General features: G+C 46.1%; 1 protein-coding gene across 1 annotated transcript; it reads left to right on the forward strand.

Annotated features, from left to right (window-relative positions):
- The first annotated feature begins 13,863 nt into the window (after positions 1–13,863).
- On the forward strand, positions 13,864–20,083 carry SLC10A4 (solute carrier family 10 member 4). The gene is made up of 3 exons (XM_079989820.1): positions 13,864–14,736; positions 16,511–16,721; positions 19,079–20,083. The coding sequence occupies exons 1-3, from the start codon at positions 14,294–14,296 to the stop codon at positions 19,595–19,597; spliced, it is 1,173 nt and encodes a 390-aa protein (XP_079845946.1). The 5' UTR covers positions 13,864–14,293; the 3' UTR covers positions 19,598–20,083.
- The last annotated feature ends 116 nt before the right edge of the window (positions 20,084–20,199 follow it).

The raw sequence follows: 20,199 nt of genomic DNA on the forward strand, positions 1-20,199 counted from the left end.
GGATGCTTGCAAGTTCTTCAGTCAACAAAATAAGAAAAACGATGAACGTCAGCTGGCCAAAGTCATCTTGGGCTGACTTTAGATAAAATGAGAGGACTAGAGAGCAGAAATGTAAAACAGGTGTTGCACACATACCCAGAGTTTGTCTAGAAGCTAAAGGGCTTGGGCAATATGAGCTCAAAACTGATGCTTAGATGTAAAGGCACTAGAAATAGTTGTGTCACTGTGCCTTAGTTTGCTGTTGCTTAAAAGGTGGTTGGGATGACAAGCAAGCTGGAACATAGGCCACTTTGGGGCATTAAAGTGCTATAGAAATGGTGAATCGAAACGCCACGGAAAAAAGTTACGCATCTGTATAATACAGTATTAGTGGCCATGTGTTCCATTGGCAGTGGCACATTGGCTATGATACATAGAAATGCAAACAAGTGGCATGGATTTTGAAAAAAATAAAAACCTGAAACTAACTAAGGTAGCCTTGGGCAGTTAATGAAAGAATGCAATGGGGAAGGGGGTTGAGATTACACTCGCACATCCTTTTTTAAAAGGAGTTGTGTAGTTTCTGTACCCAGCAAAGATGTATGGGTCAGTTCACATTCAAACCATGCAACTTGTGACCTATTTCTAGAGTTGCTGAGCAGACAACTCTGACCCCTTCTAAACATTTTCCCTGATACAATATCTTTTCGGGGCTTATATTAATTGCAGCTGAACAATTAAGGCAAGATGTCATGCATATTTACCAGGCAGTGAAACCCACTGAACACAAAGTAAATGCGTACAACAGCAGATGGTATGCTTGCTATATAAACCAATAATTGGCTTAGATTTTAGCACATGCTGTGAAATATTGCGCCGTATGCCTCAAGATTCACAACATTTTAGAAGTATTGTATCATGGGGATATAATGCGGCTTTTTGTTTTGCCATCGTAACCAGTTCTGTAGTAATAGTTCAACAGTTTGGTGCAGAACCAAAGGAGTTAATAGTAATTCCGGTGCATCTGAATGCACTGGAAAGCTCTTAGTGACATCAGCACTGTTACACATCCCAGCAAGCCTAACGTCCCTTGAGACTATTGTTATAATTTATTACTAGAAAGACAGGAGCAATTAAGGACAGAGTGCTGTATTTCTAAAGGAACAAAGGAATGGGAAAGGTTAGTCATAGCTCTCAGCAGTGAGGTCAAGAGGGAGCAGTCTGCAATGCACTGATGCACTGAGTCAACATGTCAGGTAGTACATTGAATCCAGTGGCCATATGGCGGCTTTCCTTTTCAGGTGGAAAGGAGCACAGGCTCTTCCTTTCCCTTTGGCATTTATGCAGAAATCTCTCATCTGAATGTCATTTGTGTGCAGTACTGTTTTACCTTCCTGCACAGAGTATTGAGATGTTTTTGCCACACTGGTGCAGGAGACAAGAAACCCAGAAGAATGTAAAGGGAAATCTTTCATGGGACTTTCTCTGTTTGGTGGCGTTGTGGGTTAGACCACAGAGCCTAGGGCTTGCTGATCAGAAGGTCGGCGGTTCGAATCCCCACGACGGGGTGAGCTCCCATAGCTCGGTCCCTGCTCCTGCCAACCTAGCAGTTTGAAAGCACGTCAAAGTGCAAGTAGATAAATAGGTACCGCTCCAGTGGAAAGGTAAACAATATTTCTGTGCGCTGCACTGGTTCACCAGAAGCGACTTAGTCATGCTGGCCACATGACCCAGAAGCTGTACACCGGCTCCCTCAGCCAATAAAGCGAGATGAGCGCCGCAACCCCAGAGTTGGCCACGACTGGACCTAATGGTCAGGGGTCCCTTTACCTTTAATTGGCCCAGACCAACTAGGCTCAGTGATTGTAGCTGATGACCTAATCCAGGGGTGGGGAAACCTGCATCTCTCCAGATGTTGTTGGATTCCAACTCCCTTCATCCCTGATCATTTGCTAGAGCAACTGATGAGAGAGTCCAGTTGCTAGAGCAACTGATGAGAGAGTCCAGCAACATCTGGGTGGCTATAGGTTCCCCACCCCATCCCTGGATTTTAATCTGTTAGAACTATTTGGCATGGTGGCTCCTGTTAGAAGATGGATCGATGTGTCATCTTGAGCCAATAATGAGGCTATAGGTTTTGATGGCACCTGAGTGACATTTTATCATAATTAAGAGTGCAGTAATGGATTAAAGGTTTTCTCCAGAGCTCCATAACGTTTTGATCATAACTTCCCATTCCTGTTCATTCTTAACACAGATTTGAATTAGAACAAGGGTCATCAAGCTGTCTTCATAAATTCAAAGGGGGTGAGGGACAGCATTCTCTGGAGCTAGCCTTTTATTTTTATATAGCAGCAGTCACAGGTTGCTTGCTGGCTCCTAGTCGAATCCAGATTTTTCACCTATTCTCCAAAATGCCTAGGCCTTCTTAGAGAAATGGAGTTTATTTTGGGGGCGGGGAGAAAGAAGCCACCCTTATCTGCAAATAAATCTCATGTAACATCTGCTCTCACAAACTCGGGTTTCAGTAGAGTTTAAGAGCATCTCACACTCCTCACTAGCTCTTGGCTTTCAATCTAATTCATACAGACATTAACATAGAACCCTGCTTCACAATAACATTTTTGTATATGAAGATACCTTTGCAGAGGAGAATAAAAGTTGAATGTAATGTTGAACTGTGCAATTATTTTTGCAACATAAATATATCAATTAGTATGGTTGACTCCTAATTTTCCTGGGTGCAGATTATTTTCCTTTGGAAAAACTAATCTCTGAAGTCATTTTTAATATAGAAGCAAATAAATATTTATCCCCGAATGCAAGCTTTACAGTAAGGAATAAGCAAGCTACAGCCATATAATTATATTCTGAACATATGAACACAGAGATTCTGCTGTTCATTTTATGGTATATTTGGCTTGTATACTCTCATTCCGTCTCTTTCCCCATTAGGTACGTGTGCTTTGGGAAAGGACACAACAGAGGGAGCTATTGCTTTCCTTTTGTAATCTCTAGATTTCTGGTTGAGTTACAGAGACTTCTTTGTTTCAGTTTTTCAGATGTTGGGCACTGTCTTGTGCATCAAGTGTTCATGTTGTATCTCCCCTCCCCGTGTTTCAAACTTTGCCAGAATAATGTGGCCACTTAATTTTACTTCAACAGCAGTGTCAGAATTACTTCCACCCTAGAGGTGCATTATTAATCTCACATGAGGCAGGAACACACTACAATAATCAGCTTCCAAAAACGAAACTTGTAAAAGCACCACATTATATTTACATCCTCTTTAGTTATACCTAAACTGCTGTTGCTTTTAGGTGAAAGGATACCACCCCATTTACATATCCCATTGTCTTCCCCTTGCAGCTCCTAAGGAGCCTGCTGGTGATCTCTTGACCAAATTTCTCAAGATTCCTGAAGCTGAATGCTCTGCCATGGACTAACAGCAATGTTATTGATAATCATGTTTTCACCCAGGCACCCCATCTTTAAATTTGGGATTTGGCAAAGAAATAGGACGGTCTTCTCAGGGTTTTATTAATAATCTTATTAACATGCACCTCTGAGAACAGAGCCTGCCAGTTTTTATCACTGGGCTCTGTTGCATGTTCTTAACAGATGGTAATTAACCTGAACATGCAGACTAAACACAAGCTAGTTTTACTTTTCCCAGTAGAATTGTAAAAAGTAGCCTGACAGATTAGAACAGGCAGGAAACTGACTGTTCTTTAAAATGGCATTAAATTTAAATGTCCCTTAAATGCCCCCTTGAAAGCAGCAGTGCCTGTTAGTTCCTTCTCTTACAACTTCATTGGGGTGTATGTTTATATATTTAATAATATTCTACACAAATTAATAATTGCCCACATGTCTATAAGCATGCTCCATGCAGCCAGCATCACCTTAACATTTAGAACTGTGCTTTATGCACAAATTCCATGTTGCCCAGCCAGTAATATCATGTGTGCAATGCTTTGAGAGCAGCAATGCTCATTTATTTTAAAGGTGAACCAACGTATATCCTGGACCTTTGGCAAGTTGAGAGAAGGCTGTATCGGACCTTACAGGAGAGGAAGTGAGAAGTGAGAATCCATCAAGGGGAATTCTGCAGAAATTCACAGGAAGGAAAAATGGCAAGTGCCAAGAAAGGGTTACTTGGGGACAAAGAAGCTTGCCTTGATAAAGTGGTCCGATACTGATCCGTGCGTCAGTATGACTTGTCCCTATACAGTCTTTCTGTTTTTGACGTTTTGTTCCTAGCATTTCAGTGTCCCCAGTCTCAACAGGACTTTTGGATGGCAAAACAACAATGGGCAAGGAACATGTGCTTTGGACTCAACGCATCTCCTTAATTAAAAAGACACGCTCCGCGCTGTTCTTCGGTGCTACATCCTGTGCATCCTCGCTATTCATCAAATCATGCCCCTCTTCCTTGACTTGATAAGCCTCTCCTTCAGACCTCCTGATTCATCAATGGCTTTGCTGGCTCAAGGCTTTCCTTGGAGCCAAGAGTCCTCAAGGCTCAGCTCCAGAGCCTGTTTCCAGTGCCAGACTTCTTCCACCAAGGACATATTCAGTAGTAATAAAAATAGTTACTTGGAGCATGTACAGAGCATATTTCATGCCCAGTGGCTAGAAGGAATTAGCACATATGTAGTATCTTAAGGAAAAAAAGTGGGTGGCGCTGTGGGTAAAACCTCAGCGCCTAGGACTTGCCGATCGCATGGTCGGCGGTTCGAATCCCCGCAGCGGGGTGCGCTCCCGTCGTTCGGTCCCAGCGCTTGCCAACCTAGCAGTTCGAAAGCACCTCCGGGTGCAAGTAGATAAATAGGGGCCGCTTACCAGCGGGAAGGTAAACGGCGTTCCGTGTGCTGTGCTGGCTCGCCAGATGCAGCTTGTCACACTGGCCACGTGACCCGGAAGTGTCTCCGGACAGCGCTGGCTCCCAGCCTATAGAGTGAGATGAGCGCACAACCCTAGAGTCTGGCAAGACTGGCCCGAACGGGCAGGGGTACCTTTACCTTTAACTTTAAGGAAAAAGATATTATGCTTTGTCCTTGAGCCATTTATTATACTGTGTGCATGGGGATGTGTGTGTATATAAATATTAAAATTTCCCTCTCAAAAAGAGAGGATATAATCCTAAAGTATGGATATTTCTGTAAATATCAAGATACATTATAATACCTAATAACTTGAGCCATTATTATATTATAAATTAAGCATATTCTTCACATTTTCTGCATGGTCTCTCCCAGCTTACCCAGACAGCAGTGCCATCGCTACAGGGGGGCTAGCTGGGTTTTTTGTACCGGGGGGAGCCTCCAGAGAGGTGCATGAAGGGATGCCAAAATGGGTCTTTGATCCGGGTGAAATAAAGCTTAGTTTTGTCCCTGCATACACATATAAGACCCACTCTAGTTGCCATTGTACAGTGGTACCTCAGGTTAAGAACTTAATTCATTCCGGAGGTCTGTTCTTAACCTGAAACTGTTCTTAACCTGAGTTACCACTTTAGCTAATGGGGCCTCCCACTGCTGCCGCACGATTTCTGTTTTCACCCTGAAGCAAAGTTCTTAACCAGAGGTACTATTTCTGGTTTAGCAGAGTCTGTAACCTGAAATCTGTAACCTGAAGCGTCTGTAACCCAAGGTACCACTGTAATTTGTTTCAAAATATATTAATCCTGTATTTTATATTGCTGGAACCCACCTGAGGACCTTCTGGTGAAGGGCAGCTAATAAGACTATTCCATGAATGGCTGAAATGCTCTATGCTCTTCACACACACAGACACAGCCTTTTTGCTGTTAAACACAAGTCCTACTCACTCTCCATAACTGCGAGCATTACACCACATCTCGTTTGGAAATGACATTTCCTTTATCATTGTGGATCCTTCGCAAGGTAAAAGGTGACATATATTGCCCTTTCGTGGGCCTGACAAAGTCCTGTGCCCAAGAACAGTATTGGGCAGGTGGCCATGGATGTAAATGAGAAGAACTGACAAACAGTTTTTAGAACACTGAGTCCTCCTGAGTCACTGTGTTCTCATTTGCTGATTAATAGTAGGATTTAAATATATATATATATATATCAGGAAACCCTTAAATACGTGACAGCCATTCTTAGCAGCTGCATATGGGTGACGAGCCAACGGCACATTAGGGATTGCGAGTGATGAATGAGAATAGGGTCCTTCCTCTACTCTTAAAAAGGGAGGCAGGAGAGGGCAATGGGCATTGTGCTCTAAGTGTCAAGCTACCACACTGCTGTTGGTTAGCTGTACGCATGTGTCAGGGGCTCAGGAGCAGAGGCACAGGGAAGAGAGGAGATGGAGAGCGAAGGGGAAGAATCCGAGGGGAGCGTAGGAGAAGAGGACAGTGGACCGAGGGATTCCATGAGCCTCTCCAGCGAATCGGAAGATTCACAGAAGGGGGCGTCGGTGGCCAGGGCAAGGGGGGGTCCCAAGGGGGACACCCCAGAAGCAAGGGGCCAGCGGGGACTCCCAGAGCAGCAGTTGGAAATCAGGACCAGCTTCCCCACCAGAGCATAGTGGGGGGGAAGAGTCACAGGTATCGGGAGTAGCGTCTCCCCCAGCAGGGAGAGGAGAGGAGTCAGGGCTGACCACGCCTCCATCGGAGAGTCAGACAACGGAGGGGAGGTCAGATCCGGCCAGTATCCCGGAAGAGGGAAGCAGTGACAGAAGTAGTGTAACGGTCAGGAGGAAGGTCACTGGGTTGGCGCGAGAGGCAAGTTCAAATGTACAGGAGCGTGGGACAGCAGAGAATGAGGGTTGGGAACCGGGTCCTAAAGCCCGCCGGAGGCAGGGGGAGGAGCTAAGCGACTCAGCGTCTGAGGAGTCCAGAAAGGGGGATGCCCCAGTGGGCAGGAGGACCCAGAGGAGAAGAGAGCAGCGGAAAAGGTGGAGCAGGGCTAGGATCTTAAACTGGTGTCAGAGGGGAGGAGATTCAGACGGGACTTCGCCGATCTAGGGTTTAAGACGTAGGGCTGCGCGCTGCGGCTTTGAAATGGAAATTGAACTTCAATAAAGACTTTTGTACATTACGACAGCCTCGCGTTGGTCCTCTGTGAGCTGGGACCTAGAGGCAGCTCTGACAGCATGAATGTCTTCTGAATGTTTGTCCACAATCAGAGGCAGTTTCAAGGTGGCACGACCAGCCTGTTGGCACTGCGTCCCATGCTGCCGAGGGTGCCAAAACAAGGCTGCAGAATGGAGCGTGAGAGGTGGGGGACGAATTTTAGCATTGCACAGTGCGCCACTGAAATTTGAGATCCCATAAAAGATGTGGGAGGAAATGATTAATAAAAGGACCCACAAAGGGGAGGATGGAAGTCCAGGAGATTCCTTGGGATCTTGTTTTTATTATTTATGTTTGAATGAGAGCTGGACCATAAAGAACGCTGACTGCCAAAGAATTGATGCTTTTGAATTATGGTGCTGGAGGAGACTCTTGAGAGTGCCATGGACTGCAAGAAGATCAAACCAATCCATTCTGAAGGAAATCAGCCCTGAGTGCTCACTGGAAGGACAAGCTGAGGCGTGAAGCTGAGGCTCCAATACTTTGGCCACCTCATGAGAAGAGAAGACTCCCTGGATAAGACCCTGACGTTGGGAAAGATGGAGGGCACAAGGAGAAGGAGACGACAGAGGACATGATGGTTGGATAGTGTTCTCAAAGCTACCAGCATGAGTTTGACTAAACTGCGAGAGGCAGTGGGAGACAGGAGTGCCTGGCGTGCTCTGGTCCATGGAGTCACGAAGAGTCGGACACTACTAAACAACTAAACAACAACACATCTCTGTAAAACTTTAAGTTGAAAAAGCAAAAAATTAAATTTATTTTTTTAAAATAAATTTGAGAGCCCAACTTCTGTCACTGCTGCAATCTCCCTTTCCACCATTTTTAGTTAAGGCCCAATATAGATGTTGCACACCAGACATGGTTAACACCCTCCCTGTTAAAAAGGAAGAGGGATTTAAGACGTTGCAGCCCTCAGAAAATTGGTGATGGAGAAAGAGTCAAATGCCCCAATAAGCTTCTTGAAGCTATGAGGGCAACAGCTTGAGGGGATATGTGTGCTCTGAACCCAATTCTTTTCCTTTGCAGAAACCTCATTTTTTTACTAGTGAATACCACAACCCCAGCTGGCTCATTAATCTTTTCCTACTTCTCTCTGTGGCACAGTTCTGGCCTCCCCTCAACCTGTCTCTTTTAAAACCTCCAGTTCCACTCAGCTTACATTCCCTAGAGGTTGACAGACTACATAGCATCCACCATCTTAGTACACAAACTGAGGAAAGTTTGCTGTCTAACCCTCTGACAGTACCATATCTCCTTGCCAGTGACACCCTGGTCACTTTCTCTCCAAGCCCTCAAAAAGTATTATGCCCACTTTCTAGGCTATATGTAACTCCTGCAATTGGCTGCTCAGAGCCAGTGTGTTTTCCTCCTGACTATGCATATTTACTGTCTCTCCCTCTTATCCCTTTTTCATACTCCTTTTAAATTATTCTCTTTGGGAAGGGAGAGAAAGAAAGAAAGAGGGATGAGATCTCATTCACAAGTTGGACCCTCAAATTTCAACACAAGGCAGAGTTTGGAAAGTTTGCCTGTGAAGGTTTGCCTACTGCAGAACATAAATGTAGTTTAGAACATACAGTACAGTGGTACCTCGGGTTAAAACTTAATTCGTTCTGGAGGTCTGTTCTTAACCTGAAACTGTTCTTAACCTGAAGCACCACTTTAGCTACTGGGGCCTCCTGCTGCCGCTGCACGATTTCTGTTCTCATCCTGAAGCAAAGTTCATAACCCGAGGTAATATTTCTGTGTTAGCGGAGTCTGTAACCTGAAGTGTATGTAACCTGAGGTACCACTGTATTTTAATAGTTAGAGAGCTAATTCAACCCAGGGTGTTGCCAGAGAACCCTTGCAAGCTTAATGTGCTGTGTTTACTGACAAAAATTGCTCACTTCCAATCTGACGTATATTGCTTTTTGTCACATAGTCTAGGATAGAGTGGTCTAGGACATTGTCTTACCAACTGATCAGCTTCAGTTGTATTGTTACCTGTCAATGTACAGAGTGCTTTCCTTAGGGAGATGTTCTCTATCCCCTGATGGCTCAACCCTTACCCTGCTTGGCTTATTAGATCTAACAGGGCAAGAGTGCCTTGTTCTTTTCATTTCAATTTGCTTCTTTCAGTGGGGGCCATGTTTAATCTATACTGAAAGAACCAGTGCTGCAGTGGCTGTTCTTGGAGAGAGATTGCACAGACAGCAGCACAACCGATTTGTTTCAGCCAGTTCTGCTTTCTAAGGACAGCTGATTTCCCAGAACTGAAAAGATTAACCAGAGCTAAAAATGCTAATAAAACAGCATTGCAGAATAGTGGCTGGCTTCGGACCAGATTTGGCTCACAGGCTGCCTGTTGCACAACACTGCCTGTTTGATTAGCATACCCTTTTTATGATAGTTTACTACACTGGTTAAGAACTGAATACTCAGGGTGGTATAGTGATGATTGAATCACTATGTAACTTTGTCCTTTAAAAAGGTAAAGGGACCCCTGACCATTAGGTCCAGTTGTGGCCAACTCTGGGGTTGTGACGCTCATCTCGCTTTATTGGCCAAGGGAGTCAGTGTACAGCTTCCGGGTCATGTGCTCAGCATGACTAAGCCGCTTCTGGCGAACCAGAGCAGCGCACGGAAACGCCATTTACCTTCCCACCAAAGCGGTTCCTATTTATTTACTTGCACTTTGACGTGCTTTCGAACTGCTAGGTTGGCAGGAGCAGGGACCGAGCAACGGGAGCTCACCCCGTTGCGGGGATTCGAACTGCCGACCTTCTGATCGGCAAGTCCTAGGCTCTGTGGTTTAACCCACAGCGCCACCTGCATCCCTCCTCTTTCTCCTTTTTGTCCTTTAGGGCATATCAATTTCACAAATGTTCTTTTATTATACTTGCAAATGTGCTCTCACAGCTGAGTTACTTCCGCCCCCCTTCAACATAACATTTACCCTACAAAACTCAACTGCAAATAATAAAAGGTAGGTTAGAAACTGGAGTGAAAGGAACAATTTTATTTACTCTGTGCAAAGCTGTCCTCGCTAAAATTGAGTGTAAAAGTTCCTCTATAGCAAATTCTGCAGAATATGGCTGTGCAAATATCTCTTAACACCAGCCCACATTTCAGAAGTTACATTTGTAGATAAAAAGGACTGTACACTTATCTTGCCCTCAGGGAAAACTGAAGGAACTGAGCATGTTTAGCCTGAAGAAACAAAGATTAAGTGGAGGGAGGAGGACAGGAGATGGGTCAATATCTAAAAGATTATCAGAAAGAAATAGTAGAGGAGAGGGCTAATAACAGTAGGTTTAAATTACAGGAGGGAGGCTTAGAAAAGACAGGTTCAATTGGTGTCTATAAAACAAGGATAGCTATGTGCATCACCAAATCAGTGGCGTAGCGTGGGTTGTCAGCACCCGGGGCAAGGCAAGTAATTTGCGCCCCCTAACCCGTGGATTTGCGCCCCCTAACCCGTGGATTTGCCCTAACCCCAGATGTTGCGCCCGGTGCGGCCGGCCCCCCCTGCACCCCCAACGCTACGCCACTGCACCAAATAGAAATATTTTTTGTCTGCTAATGTTTCTTCCACACTAAATATATTGTGTGGAACACTTACAACTTTCCTTCCTGTAGTGATTCGATTTTGGAAATATTATTCAGTTTCCCCAGCAAATTTCACAGCAATACAGTGGTACCTTGGGTTACATATGCTTCAGGTTACAGACGCTTCAGGTTACAGATTCTGCTAACCCAGAAATAGTACCTCAGGTTAATAACTTTGCTTCAGGATAAGAACAGAAATCGTGCTCCGGTGGCGCGGCAGCAGCAGGAGGCCCCATTAGCTAAAGTGGTGCTTCAGGTTAAGAACAGTTTCAGGTTAAGAATGGACCTCCGGAACGAATTAAGTACTTAACCTGAGGTACCACTGTACATTGCTGGCTTGAAAAAGCAATCTTCTCCTTTCTCATCCAGCAGCCCAGCAAACATGATAATTATTTATTGTCGTTGACATAACAGAAGATCACTGCTTGACAGGCACCAATTGTATCATGCCTGTATCACAAAGAGCAACATCTGCCCACATCATTTAGTGTTTAATTTGCCCCCCCTTTTTTTCCTGGGCATGCTGTCATATTCCTTATATTCTCAGACCCATTGATTCATCTAGTCCCAGTATGTCTACACACCAGGGGTCAGCAAACCCTCAGACCTTGTCGGGGGCTGGACTATATTTTGGCGGGGGGGGGGAATGAATTAATTCCTATGCCCCACAAATAACCCAGAGATGCATTTTAAATAAAAGCACACATTCTACTCATGTAAAAACTATGCTGATTCCTGGATTGTCTGAGGGCCGGATTGAGAAGGTGATTGGGCCAGATCTGGCCCCCGGGGGTTAGTTTGCCTACCCATGGTCTACACCAGGGGTCAGCAAACTTTTTCAGCAGGGGGCCAGTCCACTGTCCCTAAGTCCTTGTGGGGGGGGCGGACTATTTTTTTTTGGGGGGGAATGAACGAATTCCTATGCCCACCATTAACCCAGAGATTCCTGGATTGTCTGAGGGCCGGATTTAGAAGGCAATTAGGCTGGATCCGGCCCCCAGGCCTTAGGTTGCCTACCCATGGTCTACACTAACTGCAGTAGCTGTCCAGGATTTCAGGAAGAAGGCTTTCCCAGCTTTACTCAGTCAGGCCAGGAGTTGGGACTGTTTGTTTGCAACAGCACACAAGGATGACTGAAGCGAACATAGGAAATCGCCTTATGCCAGCTGTCAGGCATTGCCCATGTCGCCCCATCTTGGCTACTTTAACCACCAGCATATCTCCAGGATCTCAAGCAGCAATGGGTCTCTCCCAAGACTTACTACCTAACCCTTTTGGCTGAAGACAACAGTGTCTGACCCCAAGACTGTTTGCATGCAAAGCATATGCTATTATACCACCAAGCTATTGCCACCCACTCCTTTTTCCAGCCCATGTGCAGGAGGAAGCCTTCATCCATGTCTGTGTTGTGAGCTCTTAATATGCTTTACGCTTAAGGCTGTAGTGCCATTCATTTCTTTAAAGAGACAATAGCACTATTTCTTGTAATGGATGGGGGCAGGGAGACCATGGATTCGGAAGAATACACACACACACACACACACACACACACACACACACACACACACACTGGAAAAGACCCTGATGTTGGGAAAGGACACAAGGAGAAGGGGACGACAGAGGACGAGATGGTTGGAACAGTGTTCTCGAAGCTACCAGCATGAGTTTGACCAAACTGCGGGAGGCAGTGGAAGACAGGAGTGCCTGGCGTACTCTGGTTCATGGGGTCACGAAGAGTCGGACACGACTAAACAACAACAACATATATATATGTTGTTGTTGTTGTTGTTTAGTCGTTTAGTCGTGTCCGACTCTTCGTGACCCCATGGACCAGAGAACGCCAGGCACTCCTGTCCTCCACTGCCCCCCGCAGCTTGGTCAGACTGGTAACCTCGAAAACACTATCCAACCATCTCGTCCTCTGTCGCCCCCTTCTCCTTGTGCCCTCCATCTTTCCCAACATCAGGGTCTTCTCCAGGGAGTCTTCTCTTCTCATGAGGTGGCCAAAGTACTGGAGCCTCAGCTTCACAATCTGTCCTTCCAGTGAGCACTCAGGGCTGATTTCCTTCAGAATGGAGAGGTTTGATCTTCTTGCAGTCCATGGGACTCTCAAGAGTCTCCTCCAGCACCATAATTCAAAAGCATCAATTCTTCAGCGATCAGCCTTCTTTATGGTCCAGCTCTCACTTCCATACATCACTACTGGGAAAACCATAGCTTTAACTATACGGACCTTTGTTGGCAAGGTGATGTCTCTACTTCTCAAGATGGGGCAGATAGGTAGCATCACTGGCATTCATGCATTTTATTCCTGTGCTCAGGTGGCATTCAGCCTTAAAGGATAATTTTAAGAAAGGCTCAGAAAATGGCAGAGCGCGAGTGTGTGCGATTGGTCCCTGTTTTTATGCGCCCAATCTGCCAGGCGCTAAGTGCTCTTGCAGAGCCACTAATGGGGTTTGCACACTCGCGGAACCTCATTTCTCATGGCTGTCGTGACACTGTCGGATGGAATTATTGATTCCCCCACCCCTTGTATAAAAATACTGTAGCTGAAGGATGGTGAACATGCACTCTCCCTGTCACAGAGAGGAGGACCCTTGAATCGATTAGGCTGCAATACTAGCTGTTCACCTGCGAGTAAGCCCTATCAAATTCGACAGGACTTCTGAGAAGTCATGATTAGGACTTGTGCTGTTAATAGTTGGAATTGCTGTCAAATTTTGCCAAAAAAAGGTGAAATATCCCAAGCAAATTTGGATGGTCCTGCTCGGCCAAGATGCCAAAAAAAAGTGAAACATCCAAAGAAAATTTGGATGGTCCTGCTCGGCCAAGATGCCAAAAAAAAGTGAAACATCCAAAGAAAATTTGGATGGTCCTGCTCGGCCAAAATACCTGAATAATTTGGAGGGTGGGGAAGGAAAGGCAGAAAGAGTCTCACTCTGCTCACTTTCCAGGGCAGAGGGGCATAGCTATCAACTTTTCCCTTTTCTTGCGAGGAATCCTGTTCGGAATAAGGGAATTTCCCTTAAAAAAGGGAAACGTTGACAGCTATGGAAAGGGATGAAATATCGCCTGCATTTCGCCTGCATTTGTAACCAGGAGGTGCAAAGAATTTGAAGGTTTTTCAGGGGAGTGGAACTAAGTTTTCTTCTCAAGCGGGAATTTCTCTGGAGGGTTTCAGTCATGGATTTCTCTCTGTGTGTGTGTGTGTTTTAATTTTGAAAACGAAATAGAACAAAAACCGCAGTTTGGAAACGAGATTGGGAAGAAGGCGCCTGTGCTTTGTAGAGAAGGAGCGCAAGGTACTCACTGACACGTGATGCGATACAAGAAATCCATCCGCCGGCGGGAAAGAGCCAATAAAGCGGTGAGTTTGGCGCGCGAGAGCTTCCCAAGGATGTGGCCGCCGGCGAGGCAAGGTCCTGAAGGAGCGGCGGAGGGCGCCTGTTGCAGTGACTGACAGACGCACAGACAGCCTCCTCAGCTGCTTCCCCCTCTCATTCGTCCACCCGTCTGTCTGTCTGTCCGTCCCCAACTGACGGGGGCTCCTCAGGCGCGCCCCACTTCTCGCCTCACTTGAAGCTCAGCGTCTGAGGGAGACGCACGCCTGGAGCCATGGACAGCTCCTGGGAAGAGCGCGGGAACCTCACGGTCTCCTCGGGCAGCGGGAGCGAGAGCCCCGTCCCCAGCCCGGCTGCGACGTGGGCGCCCACGGCCGGCTTGGCGCCCGGAGAAGACAGCGGCTCTGCGTCTTTCTGGAACACCCCTTTGAACCAGGCTCTGAGCGTCTTCGTGGCGCTGGCTCTCTTCGTGGCCATGCTGGGCTTGGGCTGCACGGTGGAGCTGAGCCAGCTGGGCGCGCAGCTGAGGCGGCCCCTGGGCTTGCTGCTGGCGCTGCTGTGCCAGTTCGGGCTCATGCCCTTCGTGGCTTTCCTGATGGCGCTCGTCTTCGCCCTCGACGAGGTGGCAGCCGTCACCGTCCTGCTGTGCGGGTGCTGCCCCGGGGGGAACCTCTCCAACATCATGTCGCTCCTGGTCAACGGGGACATGAACCTCAGGTACCCGAAGGGGAAGGGAAGGGAGGGCCAAGCTGGAGGCTGGGTGGGGGTCCGCTGGGCAAGAAGAGCCGAACGGGCTAGTAACAAGACTGCTGCTAATACTACTACTACTACTACTAATAACAATAATAATTTTTTATTTATACCCCGCCCTCCCCAAGACCGGGCTCAGGGCGGCTAACAACCAATAATAAAACCAAGTTGATTAAAATACAATAATAATAATGCTACTAATAACAATGCTGCTGCTACTACTAATACAAATACATACATACATACATAAATCTTATTATTTATACCCCACCCATCTCTGGGGCAGCGAACCAGGGAAAAGGGTGGCAGCAGTGGTGTAGCGTGGGGGGTGCAGGGGGGGCCGGCGGCACCGGGTGCAACATCTGGGGGGGTGCGCTCGCACTCAAGTGCTAAAATCCACGGGTTAGGGGGCGCAACTTACTTGCCTTGCCCTGGGTGCTGACAACCCACGCTACGCCACTGGGTGACAGTGAGACTGAGGGCATTTCACCTGCAGGAGGAAGCAGGGAGGAGAGAGATTGTGGGTGCTTCTGTCTGAAATCGGTTATTTTCGCTTTAACGCACTGTCTAAAGTTGCGTTGTTTCCCGGCAGAGCTCCAACTCCATTCACATTGGGACAGCGAGCAGACATTCAACAGGTGTAGCGCCCTCCTATCTCTCTCTCCCCGCCACGATGGAAGCCAAATCCACCCGTAGAATATCTCATCCGTCACAGCACCTGCTCAAGGCACGGAGATCCTGCGAGGAAAAGGAACGGAGAGATGAAATGTAAAACTCCCGAGCAAACGTCAGATGAGTTGTTATGTATGCCCTGTTCCCAGAGGGTGGGGCAAAGAGGCAAGTGCCACTGAGCAAGTGCAGAGCACCTGCACTGGAGTTATCTGCCTTTCCTAATGGAAGTTTCACCCATCGCTGCATCTCCAGCCTGAGAAAAGATGCACCTGTTGAATGTCTGCCTGTCTGCCAGGAATCACCCACAGACCTGTGCATTTGGGCTTGGGGAACAACTTTCCCTGCAGGTTTTAATCCCCACCAGCTGTTTCTATGAATTAAGAATTAATTGGGGGGGGGGGAGAAGGCAAGACAGGGCTATGGGGTACAGCCAGACAATGTGGGCAGCCTTCTCCTTTTGCACAGTACATCTTTTTGTAAGCCGCTAAGCTCTTGCTTCTCCCCCTGCTTTCCGAGACCCTCTAGTTTCACTTGCAAGCCGGCACAAAGAGGAGAGAGAGCTGTGCTGCCAGTGTGCGCTGTGAACCTTGATAGCCAGACACGCCCTGCAGGCAGCAGTGCTGGAAAACAGCGTTTGGGGTGTGCGTGGGGAGGAAGTTTCTAACGATGGGGAGGGAGGGGAGAAAAAGTGTGGACTGTGGGGAAGAGAGATAATGTGTTTAAGTAAAGCCTGCACTGGACAGATGAGAGACAGCAGCACATCATGCCATGGCGAGAACAGTGCATTGTAACGAATTGGGAAGGGTGCCTTTCTCTTTCAAAACTACCGGCTTCTGCTTCTACAACACACACACAGAGTGTAAAAGGCAGAAATCACCCGTATAAAATTAGCAGCTAAGCAGGAGGTTCCCACTGACAGTGTGAGGTTGGAAAGACTAAAGGGAAGAGGCTTCTGCAATAAAACGTGCCGTCTGAGCAGCCCGTGGAAAGTGAATGGGGCGGTGGAAGGAACTTCAGTACATCATGTATTTTTCCCTCTGGGAACTCTGTTTTCTCTCGTCTCTGGCAGTATAATCATGACCACGTCGTCTACGTTGCTTGCTTTGGTCTTGATGCCTCTTTGCCTGTGGGTCTACAGCCGAGCCTGGATCAACACCCCGTTAGTGCGCCTGTTGCCCCTGGGCGCCGTCACCATGACCTTATGCAGCACTCTGCTCCCCATCGGCATTGGGGTCTTCATCCGATACAGATTCACCAGGGTGGCAGACATCCTGCTGAAGGTAAGCCAGGCCCCAGATGCCCACCTTTACAGGGGATACAGGGAGGAGCCCTAATGCAGGCAAGGACTACATCTAGCTAGAACCAAGAGCAGTGGTGTAATTAGAGTGTTAAAATATAGGATCATGGAGACTTGGGTTCAAATCCCCAATTAGCCACAGAGTCACTGGGTGACTGCCTCTCAGCCTACTCTTTCTCACAAGGATGTTGTGATAAAAAAAAAAAAATTAGGAGGAATATACCACTTTCAGCTCCTTGGAGCTAAAGTGGTATACAGTGGTATCTCGGGTTAAGAACTTAATTCATTCCGGAGGTCCGTTCTTAACCTGAAACTGTTAACCTGAGACACCACTTTAGCTAGTGGGGCCTCCTGCTGCCGCCGCACCACCACAACATGATTTCTGTTCTCATCCTGAAGCAAAGTTCTTAACCTGAGGTACTATTTCTGGGTTAGCAGAGTCTGTAACCCGGGGTACCACTGTATATGAATGTAAGAATGAAATTTTAAGAAAGAAATTAAAGTGCTACTCCAGTGAGACAGTGGGAGAGCATATATGTCCTGAAGGCACAGGATCCCTTGGCATTATTTGCCGAGTGCCATGTTTGCTTTCCAAGTGAAGAACTGCTCTAGCAGGGCTGCTGGTATCTGAAGTCTTGCAGAGTCATCAAAGAAGGCAATGCTAAGCTAGAGGGACCAACAGTGTAAACTGCAACCAATGATCCCCCGTCCAGTATTGCGAGATGAAATCCTGCCTTGAGAGCAATTTTTTGTTTTGTTTTGTTACAGAATTTACACAGAAGGAATTCACACACAGTAGTCCTCCTATGACATTGCCATATGCATAGTAGTAAACAATATTTCTAAATTTCAGCCGCTTGCAGTTTTATTTCTGGGGGCGAAAAAGTGGCTTGTGACACAAAATGTGTGTTGCTGTTGTTTTGCCATTGTGGTGCTCCCCCCCCCCAGTATAAAAAGGGTGGGGTAAAATAAATGCCCCATAGGATTTTCCAACAACACACATGGTTTTCTCAGGGGGCATTTTACCACCCCAAGATACACTGGAATTTGATTTGGAGTAGCAAAAGGTACCGCTTCAGTAAAAATAAATAAATAAATTGGTAGCAGATGAGGGCCACACTAGTAATTTGCAATTTATCCTGAATATTTATTTATTTTTAATTATTTAAGAATCATATACAACCATTGCTCTCTAGGCGATTTAGCAACAGATTAAAATATAGAATAACATACATCATAAAAACAGTAGAGTATTAAACGTGACTAGATAAAATTGGCATTCTAGAAATGTTTGCTTAAATAAAAATGTTCTTATGGCACATAGGAGTCACACAATGCCATCATCTGCCTCGCCTTCACTGAATGTTCCATATTGCAGTGGTTACTGAGCTGGGTACAAATATATTTGATTTCTGAGGCACAAGGTACTTCTGAAAGCTCAGCTCCTTATGATATCAGTGATCTAGTTGGCCAACTGAGAGTGAAGCACTCTGATCCCAAGTTGTTTAGGCCTTTGTACACTAGTAACAAAACCTTGAACATGGCCTGGTAGCATATAGGCAGGGAGTGCAGTTCCTGCAGCACGGGTGTTATATACTGTCAGAAAGCTACCAGGCCTGAACCAAGACTGAGATGTGCTCAGATGATCAGTTTTCTCCAGCAATTCCTGCAACTGATCCACCATGACCATCCATTTTTGTTTTAAAAATGCTTTTGCATTAATTACATAGATTGCTTGTGCACCTCTGCATAATTAGAATGGGGAGGTAGTGAGAGCACCCTTAGTTCTTCTATACTGGGGTAAAGTTTTTTTGGTATTTCTCATTGTTCAGTTTTCTAGCCCCAAAGCATGTGGTATATGAGGTTGTTAAGAGTGCCCATTAATTTCTAGCTACAGAAGACTTTCATTTGGCCCACCTATGTTGCAATCTTGCTGTCTTATATTGTTATGGCATTTCACTGAACTCTACTGTATATTTTGTTTTAGTATATCATTCATTGTTTCCGGGGGGCCTTGGGCCAAAAAAAACCAAAAACCAGTATATAAATAAATTGGAATAAATAATAAGAAATTGAAACAGAACAAGCAGTTCTACTGTTAATCCTGCTAGTTCTGTCTGTGATCACCAAATATACACCTTCTATTTATATAACAGCACCAATACACATTCATATGCTTTGGCAAATGAAGCAGTCTTTTGTTTTAACAGATTCCGTGCTTCCCTTGATGCTTGAAATATATTTTAAATAACCTGTATGCTTACTGATATAGTAATATGTAATTAAGAGCAGCGGTCCTCCAAAATCCTACTCTATCTAATCCAATGCTTTCTTTGCTAGGTTTCATTGTGGTCCCTCCTGGTATCCCTGGTGATCCTTTTCATTCTAACCGGTACCATGTTGGGACCTGATCTGCTGGCTACTATCCCTGCTACTGTCTACGTAGTAGCTGTGCTGATGCCCTTGGCTGGCTATGCCTGCGGTTATGGCATAGCAACCTTATTTCACTTGCCACCTCACTGCAAGAGGACAGTGTCACTGGAGACCGGCTGCCAAAACGTACAGCTCTGCACCGCTATACTCAAACTGACCTTCCCTCCAGAGCTTATTGGGAGCATGTACATGTTCCCCTTGCTCTACGCTCTCTTCCAGGCTGCAGAAGCTGGTCTGTTTGTATTGGTCTATAAGGTGTACGGCAAGGATTCCTACAAACAAGAGCCTCTAGTAGGGGAAGAAGAAGATACAAACATTTCCTACAAAAAACTGAAGGAAGAGGAAATGCCAGATACTTCCTATGGCACTGTGACTGCCGAGGGCCATGCCTCAGTGCTCATGGAACCGATGCAGACTGCCCTCTAGAGGAAGGGAGGACCTGAACTGGAAATCCTGTTGTGGGATAATGTAGCAAACTGTTCAGTCAAAGGAGGAGGCAGGGAGACGATGGCACAAAACAGTTGCTGTAATCTTGATTCCCTCAGCATATATGGTTTGTAAAAATGCCAGTATTTTTGTCCATGAATAGCAAGTCACCTGTGACCACCTCCTCAGCTACCACAAAGAATCAATATGAGCCATCACAATAAAGTATACTGAAATGCAAGCAAGCAGGAAGGCTGCATGCTGAAGAGAGGGGTTTTATAAGGTAATTTTAAAGACTAGTATGAGAGGGAGGGAAGAGAAGAACAGGGGAATTAATGCTGATAGTATTTGTTCTTGTGTAACTGAATGTCACCAACATTTGCTGTTTAAAAGCTTTGTATCTGTTTTACATTATTCAGCTTCTGTGTATGTGGAAAGGTTGAACTCATGTTGTATATTTACCACTGATTAAATTTCTTCTGAAGATACCAAGCCATTAAGAGGACTTATGAGACACTGTCTGCTTCATCTTGTTGATATCAAAGCTGTCACTCTTTTCACAGACAGAAGAGCAACAAGATCTCCCTCCCATTAAGCGGTAG

Source organism: Podarcis cretensis (genome assembly GCF_951804945.1).
Source record: "Podarcis cretensis genome assembly, chromosome: 9".
NCBI lineage: Eukaryota > Metazoa > Chordata > Lepidosauria > Squamata > Lacertidae > Podarcis > Podarcis cretensis.